The 11,481-nt window shown below is 37.2% G+C and overlaps 1 protein-coding gene across 1 annotated transcript; it reads left to right on the top strand.

Annotated features, from left to right (window-relative positions):
• Positions 1 to 9,694: 9,694 nt before the first annotated feature.
• Positions 9,695 to 11,028, top strand: LOC137944356 (probable signal recognition particle 43 kDa protein, chloroplastic). The gene has a single exon (XM_068790015.1). The coding sequence runs from the start codon at positions 9,745 to 9,747 to the stop codon at positions 10,909 to 10,911; it is 1,167 nt and encodes a 388-aa protein (XP_068646116.1). The 5' UTR covers positions 9,695 to 9,744; the 3' UTR covers positions 10,912 to 11,028.
• The last annotated feature ends 453 nt before the right edge of the window (positions 11,029 to 11,481 follow it).

Genomic DNA, 11,481 nt, shown 5'->3' on the forward strand with positions numbered 1-11,481 from the left:
CCTGAAAGTGTTTTTCTCTAACCTCTCACAACTGCGCCTGATAATTCTCCTCCGAAAGATAAATCCTAATAGCGGTGCCCCAAATATAAAGAGAAAACTAAGGCAACCACAATACAAGAGTGAAATCCCCAAACTGCCCTTAATAAAATAACTATCAATATATCGTGGACCTTTCGGGGGCTCCCCGCCCCCCTTCCAACCCCTACGGTGACCTTACCACAAAGGTCGATCCACATACGGACTCAGCGTAAGGCGTTGATTAGGCTCCACAACTTAACAATCCTCTCTCCTTGCTCTCTTCTCCTCCTCTCTTCTTCTCCTCTTCATTCTCTCAACCTTGAAGACCTTCTAGTAATGGAGTCCCAAAAACAGTATGGTATCAGAGCTACATTTTTATGACTCCTTTTGAATCTAATTCTTGTGCTCAATGGATTACTTGCCTCCATGATGAATCAGTAGTAGCCCTAGAGTCACAATATTTATTATTTTCTTATCGTTCTCACCTCCATACTAAGCTTTTACTATTGAAAATTATATATTGACAGAAATATCATCAATTCTACTTTTCAATTCAAAATGAATTTTGTCAATCAAAGTTTTCTACAAAGAGAAATCCTTATTTGAAGTAGAAAAGGTCGGACCGAATGAGAGGGTCATGAAACAAGCTTCAACTTTTGAGCTATTTTATACCATCAAGAATGACTTTATATGGATAATTATATATCAAAATAAATATATGTAAGTTTATTTTCTTACTTATTCAACCAATTCTCAATCTGAGTTTTCTAGACAGAGATATTGATCTCGGAAGAGCCAATGGTCATGTTGGCCAAAGAAGAAAGGGTATTTAGTTCGACCAGATTACAGAATCCAAAATATATCAGATTCTTTATCTAAAAAAAAGGTTTTTTTTTTAAGTTTTCTATCCTTTCCTTGAGGCCTTGAAGATGTGGTGTTTTTACCTCTTTTATGTATGAGTTTTAAATGGATTTATCTTACATGATACACCCCCCTTATACGTGAGAAAAAGTTACAGTGTTTCCATGATCTCACAAGTTATGAGTGGAAGCATCTTCCAGATGTTATGCTGCTATTTCTCCATATAGAATGACCCTTTATATGATGAATTGATGTGCATCGAATGCTGAAGCATTGATGATGAATTTATTCCCATTTGTTGCCGTCAAACAAAATAGAAAACACTAGTTTGCTCTCTGAAATTCGCGTCAGAAACAAGAGGAGAACGGGCAGTAGTAGAATGATCTCCCTTGATTGTCTATGTGTCCTCTATTGTTTGCCTTTAGTGCATCATTTTTTTTGAGTTCTGAGTCCAAAATCTTACCTGGACGGGGATTTCTAGTTTTCAATAATCCAGGAAACATATTGCTATTGTTGGTTTGATTTTCCATTATTGCAGTTTTGAAATATGCAAGTTCCAAGATAGAAAGTTATCTTGCCTCAATCATAATTCTCAAGAGAAAGTTACCTTGCTTCTTGTTAGAAGATGGGCTCAAACCCACACGTCCAAGAGAGGTGTCATCTTGGTAAATAAGAAGACTTATTATAAAGATGGCATATGGGTGTAATTAGTCAAGGAGGAACATGTTTACTTATGTCTTTTCTAATCAAAAGCTTGTAGCCCTAAGGGTATTATAGATATTTTAACATCCTCTCTAAAACTATAATGAATAAAGGCCCTAGGCTTGGAGTAGGGCATTCAAGCTCTCTCCCCTTCTCTTAATTCGTCCAAGCTCTCTCTCTCTCTCTCTCTCTCTCTCTCTCTCTCTCTCTCTCTCTCTCTCTCTCTCTTCTTCTTCTTTTCTTTTCCTCCTCTCCCTCTCTTAGTTTGATCCAGGTTCTAATAATAGGATCCTAAATTCAACATGACATTAGAGAGGGGAAGGATATGAGATGGAAAAGGAGAAGAAGATGGAGAAGAAGGGATGGAAGAAGAAGAAAAAGAAACAAGAAGAGTTTCTCGTTTTTCTTTTTGTCTTCTTTCCCAATTCATATTTTTCATTAGATTTTTAACTCTTTTACAGTATCTTTCATATAGCAAATTATATATCGTTGGAAAGATATTTGAGTCTAGTTTCCAACTAAAAAAATAAAAATAAAAATCATTGAGATCATATTTTTCTAGAAAGAGAAATCCACATCTGAAGCAACAAAGGTCGAGGTGCAAAAATATTTTGTGCAATAGCTGAAAGCTTAAACTTTTGAACCATTTTAAGCCATTAAGAATGAGACTTAAAATGGAGAATTATATATCAAAATAAATATCTCGATGGATTTTATGAGATTTTGTTGGTGATTTGGAAAGGTTACCAGAATCTAATTTGATATCCTTGAGTATTAAAGCAAGGAAAGATTTATTTTTTGGTAAATGGTGCCATAATACAAGGGAAAGTTTCCTTATTTATATTTGGAAGTGCCTGATTTTATGAAAGATCTTCTCAAGGTCATGATTTGGTGGATACTTTGATTATCATCTTTTTTATATGATTTTTGGTCAGCCAAGAGTTTCCTTAATGAAGTGCATGATTAATTGACTAAAGTCAATAACTGAGTTCAAGTTGAAATTGGAAGATTGGGCTCAAATTCTTCCTTGAGCTGAGTTGGTTCAAGTTGTAACTTACGTGGGCTATTTGATTTATTTTGGTTCTTCTTAAACAAATTATGTCAATTGATATTTGAGCTATTATGAAGTTATTACTACTACCCTCCTTAATTAGTGGAGGAAAAATTGATTCGAAAAATTGACCTAAGCCCATCATCAACTCGGGCTAGCTCAATTTACTGAGGAAGGACATCTCGGGCTGATTTTAGATATAAGGTAATTCACAAATATTTTTGGTGAGCTTTTACTTAATCTATTCTTTCTTGAGTTGATTATTAGCCCTTGCCAGTCCTAAGAGGATCAATAGCTCTCGACTTGAAGTTTACCAATGCTTGGAAATTACTTTCTTATTTCATCCTTTACAAGTAGCTTATTAATCGGTTCCAGCTTATTATTTAGTGCACATTCTCATTATTCAAGGATGGACTTAGTGTGGATTATTTCATGTGTCCTCATTAAGGACTTTCATTATTTGGTATATGTTATTTGGGTTCAGGCCCAATTTACATGTTGTTGTTGTGTCTCTTTGATTAAGACATTATTATTGAATAAGGACTTCTCGGTTATTAATTGTTGTCAATATTGGTTACTTCGATGAAGAAGAAAGCACATGATAGCCCGAGAATATTAATTTCCTGTGATTACCTTTTACACCCTTATTTGACAGTTTTATTCTTACCATTTGAGAGTCGGTGCCCTGTGTTGGGACACTGTGATGGAGGAGCTTATTACTACACTTCTGAGCAATGCATATAGACCCACTACCTACAGAGGATAGGAGTGTGCCAAACATCTAGTGTGAGTCAAGTCTATTATTCACCTAAGAGGTGTTTTTGGAGCTACCCAGAGAAAGTGGGTAGACTCAATGCCCCACAGTAAGGCTACTCTTCTGCCTGTGAAATTGAGTGAAAAGTATTTTAGACTATGACCATTTGACTGGAGTATGGAGTTTTGTTTTATGGATAGAAATGATTTTACTCTCTTATATTATGCCAGCTGGCTGTCTTGGTAAAGAACAAAGAGACCACCAGTTTGGGGGGACACGGAAGATATGATGGACTGTCATTTTATATGGGAATATCATATACACCATTTGCTACAAGCTGAGTGTTTATGATGCTCTCTCACCCCCAGCTTGAGGGGGAGCGTTAGAAGATGGGCTCAAGCACTCACATCCATGGAGGAGGCCCACACATCAGAGAGAGGTGACATCATGGTAAATAAGAAGACTTATCATAAAGATGGCACAAGGGTGTAATTAATCAAGGAGGAACATGTCTACTTAGGTCTTTTCTTATGTAAAGCTTGTAGCCCTAAGGGCATTATAGATATTGTAACATCCTCTCTAAAACTATAAATAATGGTCATTGGCTTGGAGTAGAGCATTCAAGCTCTCACCCCTTCTCATAATTCGTCCAAGCTCTCTCTTAGCCTAAAGTCTCTCTCTCTCCCTTTCTCTCTTCTCTTCTCTTCTTCTTTTCTTCTCCTCTCCCTCTCTTACTTTGCTTGAGGTTCTAATCTTGGGATCCTAAATTCAACACTTCTCATCATTACTTTTAGCAACCTATATGTTAAGTTGTGGATCCTAATTAACGCCATACACAGAGCCCCTGCCAGATGCATGATCTATTGATAATTTTCTCTTTATAATTGGGGTGGGGGGGGTTTGGGTTTTATCATTCATCCAAGGAGCATCAGTTACGACCGAGAGAGGTTAGAGAAAAACAAAACCTATATGTGTGTGTGATCTCTCTTGTAGACTATTTCATCCTCATAGTGAATTACTGCAACAACGGAAGATAGGATGTAGTCTCGCCTTGAGGCGAACCTGTATAAATCTTGTTCATTCTCGTGATTGTTTTTTTCTTTCTTTCACGATTATTATTATTTCTCTCGTTATTTTGGAATTAAGGCGTCTAATTCCTAACACTATCTTGATTTAAAAGGTATCCATTACATATTAAATCTTATAAGTGGCTCAACTTTAGAGCGTACTTTCCTCTTTGGTTTCCTTTTGAGAGATAATTATAGTAACCATCGAGTTGCAATATATTTTGTATCTGGACTCGAGTGCTAGATCACAGCAGCAGTAGCTAGACACCATGTCTCCTTCTCTCGTTTGAGGAATCCTTGTAGGAACTCTCAGGCCCAGTCGCTTTGAGTTTAGATTTTTTTTTAGAAGATTGACAAACACTCGGTTCAAATTATTATTGGCTACTTCATCCTTGATTACAAATTATTACTTGGTGTACATCCTCCTTATTTACAGTTGGACTTGTTGAAAATTATTTCATGTGTCCTTGTTACACTTAAAGAATCTTTATTATTTCCTTGATATCTGCTGCTATATAATACCAACTACTATATGTGCTACTAGTACTTTACTGAGACTGATATTGTGTGTCTTTGATTGAGACATTAGTCCTCAGTTGATTACCCTTGGTTGGGTATTGCTTGATATAAAAAAAATTTAAGAGTTCGATTTGTTCAATAATTCAGCTCTATGATGGCTCCTAAAAACACTAAAGGCAAGAAGACCATATCTACAGAAGAGTTTGAACTACTTTCAAAAGATAAAGCATATGATGGCTACTACTAGCAACCAGTCCTCCCTAAACGAGGCCTCTCCTATTGCTGTTACTTCTATACCAGGTATTGTTTCAACTAATCTATCCTGCACTATTGACTCTGAGGCCTCTGAACACTTAACAGGTAATGGTACCCTCTTGAGTTCTATATCTCTTTACTTGATTGACAAGTTTGTTTCTATAATAGATGGATCTCAAACCAAGGCGTGTGGGGTGGGGTCCATATTTTCTAAACCTACCATCTATTTGAAAGATGTCCTTTTTGTTCCTAATTTTCCCTTAAATCCTTTATCCATTAGTCAACTAACAAAAAAAATTGATTGTTCCATTACTTTTTCCCTTACTTCGTGTGTTCTTCAAGATCTGAAGACAAAACATGTTATTGGTGAAGGTTGTGAACAAGGGGGGCTCTATTATCTTGATTCGCCAACACTCACAGCCACATTAAGTGCTCAACATACGGCTCTTCAATGGCACAATAGGTTAGGACATCCATCCTTGTAGTCTCTCAAACATATCATTCCTTCCTTACTTTCCTTTTCCAGTCTGAACTGTGAAGATTGTCAAGTAAGTAGACACCAACGCAGTAGTTATTCTACTCGAGGTAAAAGCAGAGGTGTTGCTCAATTTCCCTTAGTTTATAAATGATGTGTGGGGACCCATGAACATCTCTCATGTTTCCCATTCCAAGTACTATATTATACTTGTTGATGATTTTTCTCAGGTTACATGGTTGTTCTTGTTAAAAGAAAGATCAGACATCTTACCCCTCTTTAAGTCTTTTTGTGCCATGATATGTACTAAGATAATACCAAGATTATCTATCAACAGACTTCTAATCCTTTTGCAGAAGTAAAGGCATCATTCACCAAATTTCCTATGTCCACGCACCACAATAAAATGGTGTGGTTGAAAGAAAAAATATAAGTATACAGAGGTGTTTGGCAAATATAAAAATATCCCCCTAATGAAAAAGATAGGACCAATGGACCCATTTGTGACTCAAATTAAAGAGTTGACTCAACACAAGCTTAAATATAAGGGGAAATGGGGATTGAGAAAGACAATACATATAATGATTGCCAAATTTTCCTATTATAATTGCATTCCCTCGCACATTGCACAAAATGAACACTTTATCAAAATGACATATGTTATTGCCAAAGCAAGGGACTGTGTGAAATGACCTACCACACGAGATAACAATGGTCCATTGTTGCATGAGAAAAGAGAGGAAATGACATCATTTGTTGCATTGTTTAAGGATAGTTAATAGTTATGGGGATGCACTTTAAAGTGTGATAGTTGGACTAATCCAATAAGAAAAAGTTCAATCAACTTTTTTGTCAATTCAAACAAATGAATAGTATTTTTTAAATTGGTTGATGTTAGTGAAAAACGAAAGATACAAGATACTTATTTTGGTTGATTTATGAGGTCGTTGATAAAATTGGTGAAGATCATATTCTATAAATTGTCACAGACTATGCATCAAGATACAAATTGGCTGGTAAACTATTGTAAGAGAAACGTTTGACCATATATTGGAGTCTATGTCTTGTACATTATATTGATTTAGTGATTGAAGATATTTTCAAATTGAAAGGTCCTCATAAAGCAATTGTGAAGTACAACAAAACAATGACTTTCATTTATAATTATGGACGACTGCTAGATATGATATAGACATACATAAGAGGACTAGAAATAATTTATCCTGCCATTACTAGATTTGCTACTCATTTCATTGCACTCGAGAGTTGCATATCAAAGGTTTATGTCTATTATAAATTTTTAGTTTAAATAGTATTCAAGCAATAAATGTTAAATCAAATTTATGTTTATGTTTTTTTGTGCAGGTGTGATGATAATCTATTTATAATGGTTTTGGAAATAAGGTCATAAAGAATAAGGGTAAATAAATTGAGCTTATAGTATTTGATTTTGAGTTTTGTAATAAGGTCGAGAAGGTAATTATGATATTGTCACCTTTGGTGAAAGTGCTTAAGTTTGTCGATAATAAAAATGTACCATCATCGGAAGTTTTACATGATACTATGCACTTAACCAAATTAGCCCTTCAATCAAACTTCTCCAAAAACGTATAAGTAGTATTGAGAGATAATAAATAAACATTCAAAAAATAGATTTCCCATAATTTGCAAGAAGCGGATTGATTTCTACACCCTTTGATCTTGTTCAAAAATTGGTATTCGGATATGGTGTATAGAGCAACAGTACAGACTGTTGTAGTGCAAACGTCATTAGATATAACAACACAAGCTCATAATGTCACTGAGCTTAAGCTATACAAGCAACAGATGAGACTATTTGGTACTAGATTAGTAATTGGAGTGTTAGATGAATACCATCTAGGTGTGTATATTTGATGTTGAGTCATTATAATTGAAAAAGTGCATTACTTTATTATTACTATCATTAATCTATATAATTTTTAATAACTATCTGGTGAATGCATTTTGGGATCGACACTTCAAATCCAATGGATAGTTAAATGAATTTCACACTTGTGCATCATCTGGATGTGAAAGAAATTGGAGTGCATTTGTAACCATCCATAGGAAATTGAGAATCAATTAAAGATTGGTCACTTAGATGATCTTGATCTTTATTAAAATATGAAGCTCAGTAGTCAAAATGTATAAGTATCAGGATGTGGTTGGAATAACAATGATGACAATTGAGATCCAATCAACTTGGATTATAGTTTAAATAAATAAATAAATAACCCATTGGCTCCTTGGACAATTGAGGTTTCAAAACCACTTTTGGATGATGATGCTAGATTTTGTCAATGGTTTCACTCACTATTTGACATAAATAGTGAAGATGATAATAATACAAGGTCTATGTCAAATAATACCAATTCAAGGTATGCTAGGAGCAAACCCAAGTTAAGGTTCTAATGATGATGGAGGTAATGAAAATATGGTTGGTACAAATGAAGGGCATTGAATTGATGTGATGGATGATGAGCATGTGTTGTGTTTCTTTCTCTTTCACCAAACTATACTTAGAACCACAACATAATGAAATCAAAATTCTTCATTTTTTTTTAAGATTATGAGAGTGAATTGTTTATTGCATTAGGTTTTATTTAGCTTATATTTGTCTCAGTTTGACATTCTAATGTTTAATTAAGTTTAAACATCGTCTAGTGAATCACTTTATATTTTTTATTCTTAATTTCTTACACGGGACAACATTATATATGTATTTCTTTCTCTTTCACTAAACACATACTTAGAACCCGCAATATAGTGAACATTGGGTTCACGGCACACACACTAAATCCATATCCTAAAAATCATTATTATATTTTTTTAACTATGCATAATATATTATTTATTAAGTTACAGATTTTTATACCTTTTTTTATATTATTTTTAAATATTTTTTTGGTTGAGTCTCCTTGTAGAAGTTATAAACGAGTAAGGTTGAGTTGTGTTTGGGGATTATTGCACTTCATGTCCAAACTCAGGATTTTTGGGTACTGAGTCGAATTCCAATCCAAATTCCAAAAACCGTTAGTCTTAAACTAAATTTATACATCACAAATCATTACAATATTTAGCTTAATATATAACATATTATATACCATTATGAAGTTTTTAAAAAAATTTCTATTTTTTATTTTTTTGAAAAAATATTTCTGACCAAGTAAACTTGTAGAAAGATTAGGGGCAACTCATGTAGTTGACTTAGGACCATGTGACACCGAGTTGGATCTTGATCTTGATTCACAAATGCCTGGTACTTAGTCATGATAGACCCACAACACACTAAATTTATACACCACAAATTATTTCTATATTTAGTTAATTATATGTAATATATTATATACCATAATAAAAAAATTAACTAATTTTTTGTTATTTTTTTGAAAATTTTCCTAATCAAGTCGCCTTGTAAAAAGATTAAGGGCGACTTGACCAACCGACTCAGGCGAGTCGATCTCATTTTCCCTAACCAACTTAGGATTGGTGAGTCGACCTGACATGCCCTAGCTGACTCGGGATTGGGGACTCCAAGTGAAGTACCGATCGCAAATTGTAAAACCCTAATTTATATTGATGTTTCTTGGGCCAAACATATACTTTACGCAACTCATTAAATTTCTATATCACAAATCACTACAATAATTATATATAACATATTATATACCAGAATAAAGATTTATTTATTTATTTATTTTTAATTTTTTGATGAATTTTTTTCTGACCGAATCCCATTGTTGAAAGACCAGGGGTAACTTAGCTAACTGACACGAGTCAACCCAACTTACCCAAGCCAACTCGGGATCAGGCGACAACGAATCGGGTCCCGTTCCCAACTCGCAAAACCATGGATGAGAACCCGAATTGGAAGACCTTGTTCACGGTTCGGCGTCCAAAATCCGTCCAAAATCCGTCCAAAGTGGATGCGATTTCTTATCCAAGCAGTCCTTTTTGGTTTGGATGGAATAGAGAGTCATACCTCCCTTCTTTCCTCCACCCACTCACCTTCTTCCTGTCCATGGATGCGCTGCTCGTAAACCCATCTCTCTCCCGTCTCAAGCTCTCTCTGAGGCCTCAATTGTCCCCTGCTCGGCATCCCTCACTCCACCTCTATTTACCATCTCCATTATCCTCTTCCTTCTCTCGAAGCACTCCTCTGACCTTCGCCTCTCAGAACGAAACTCAACAGATAGCTACTCCGGAGCGCAATCCCTTCACCCAGGTCGACCAATCGCCACCGGAATCGGATGAGTCTTATGGCGAAGTTAAGAGAATCATCGACAGTCGAACGGTGCCGCCGGAGGATTCCTCGTCAGGACGACCCCAAACGGAGTACTTGATCGAATGGATGGACGGTCACACCCCCTCGTGGGTCCCCGCCTCAAATGTCGCCGCCGACGTCATTGCGGAGTACGAGACACCCTGGTGGACGGCCGCAAAGAAGGCCGAGGCATCGGCACTCGCGTCGCTGCTCTCCGACGCCGATGTCCGGCGCGAAGTGGACGCGGTGGATTCAGATGGGCGGACGGCGCTGCACTTCGTGGCAGGGCTGGGGTCGGAGGAGAGTGTCCGGACTCTGGCGGAGGCAGGAGCGGACTTGGACCTGCAGGACTTGCAAGGGCTTACAGCGCTGCACATGGCGGCGGGGTACGTGCGGCCAGGGGTGGTGCGATTGCTGCTGGAGCTGGGAGCGGAGGCGGATGTCACGGACGGGCGAGGACGCACGGCGGCGGAGCTTGCGAAGGAGATTCTTCGGGCGACGCCGAAGGGGAACCCGATGCAGTTCACGCGGCGGCTGGGGCTGGAAGCGGTGGTGAGAGAGCTGGATGCTGCGGAGTACGAGTGGTCGCAGGTTGCGCAGGTGGTAGAAAGACGAGGAGACGGGGATCGGGTGGAATACCTGGTGGCCTGGGCCGATGGCGGCGACAGAGAGTGGGTACGGAAGCGATGGGTGTCGGAAGACGTGGTGAGGGATTTCGAGGCGGGGCTTGAATACGGCATCGCGGAGAAGGTGGTGGGGTCCAGAGGTGAAGAGGAGAAAAGAGAGTTCCTTGTGAAATGGATGGATATAGAGGAAGCAACATGGGAGCCGGAGGAGAATGTGGACCCGATTTTGATATCTGAGTATTTGACGGGTTTGGAAGCGAAGCCGGCGGATGGAGAGCAGGACTCGGTGGGATCGTGATCCACTGTTCGATTTGTTTTTTGTTTTTTTTTTTTTTTTAAGTTTTCGATGCTGATCAACGGTGTAGATGTTTTCTTTTTTTCTAGAATATTTATATGATGCCGAATTATTTTTGAAGTTCAAACGTTATGAAGAATCAAAGTGCTAGAAATACAGAAATTGAGCAACACTCAGAGTTAATATGATGGGAAGAAAATGACCCTGTGAAGAAAAAATGAGAAAGGTAAAGCTCCCGTTAGTGCCCTTCCTAGTCAATATCAGAAAATTACTCCTAGATGGAAATAGGTTTCCCCATAGTATTAATACCCTTTAATTTCGGGGAAAAGCTACCTAGAAAAGTTACTCTACAATACTTTTTGAAATGAAGCTTTTGAAATACTTACTCTTTTGTAATCTTGTTCATAAATGCTCTCTCTAGTTTGGCATTTCTGTGCAAATCTCTAGTTCCTTTGAAGGAGTAGGCTTCTTGTCCATAAATTTGTTCCACACCATCTTAAGATTCAGATTTTTTGAGGTAGTGAACAAAAAAAGGGTTTATTTTTTGGAATTAGAGGTTGAATACCTCTAAAA

This window comes from Aristolochia californica, unplaced genomic scaffold (genome assembly GCF_029961685.1).
Source record: "Aristolochia californica isolate CCGP_79_NKW_82.1479 unplaced genomic scaffold, dmAriCali1.0.hap1 SCAF_11, whole genome shotgun sequence".
Taxonomy (NCBI): Eukaryota; Viridiplantae; Streptophyta; class Magnoliopsida; order Piperales; family Aristolochiaceae; genus Aristolochia; species Aristolochia californica.

Coding starts and splice junctions, on each gene's coding strand:
- LOC137944356 (XM_068790015.1), top strand. CDS start 9,745: ATGGATGCGCTGCTCGTAAACCCATCTCTCTCCCGTCTCAAGCTCTCT.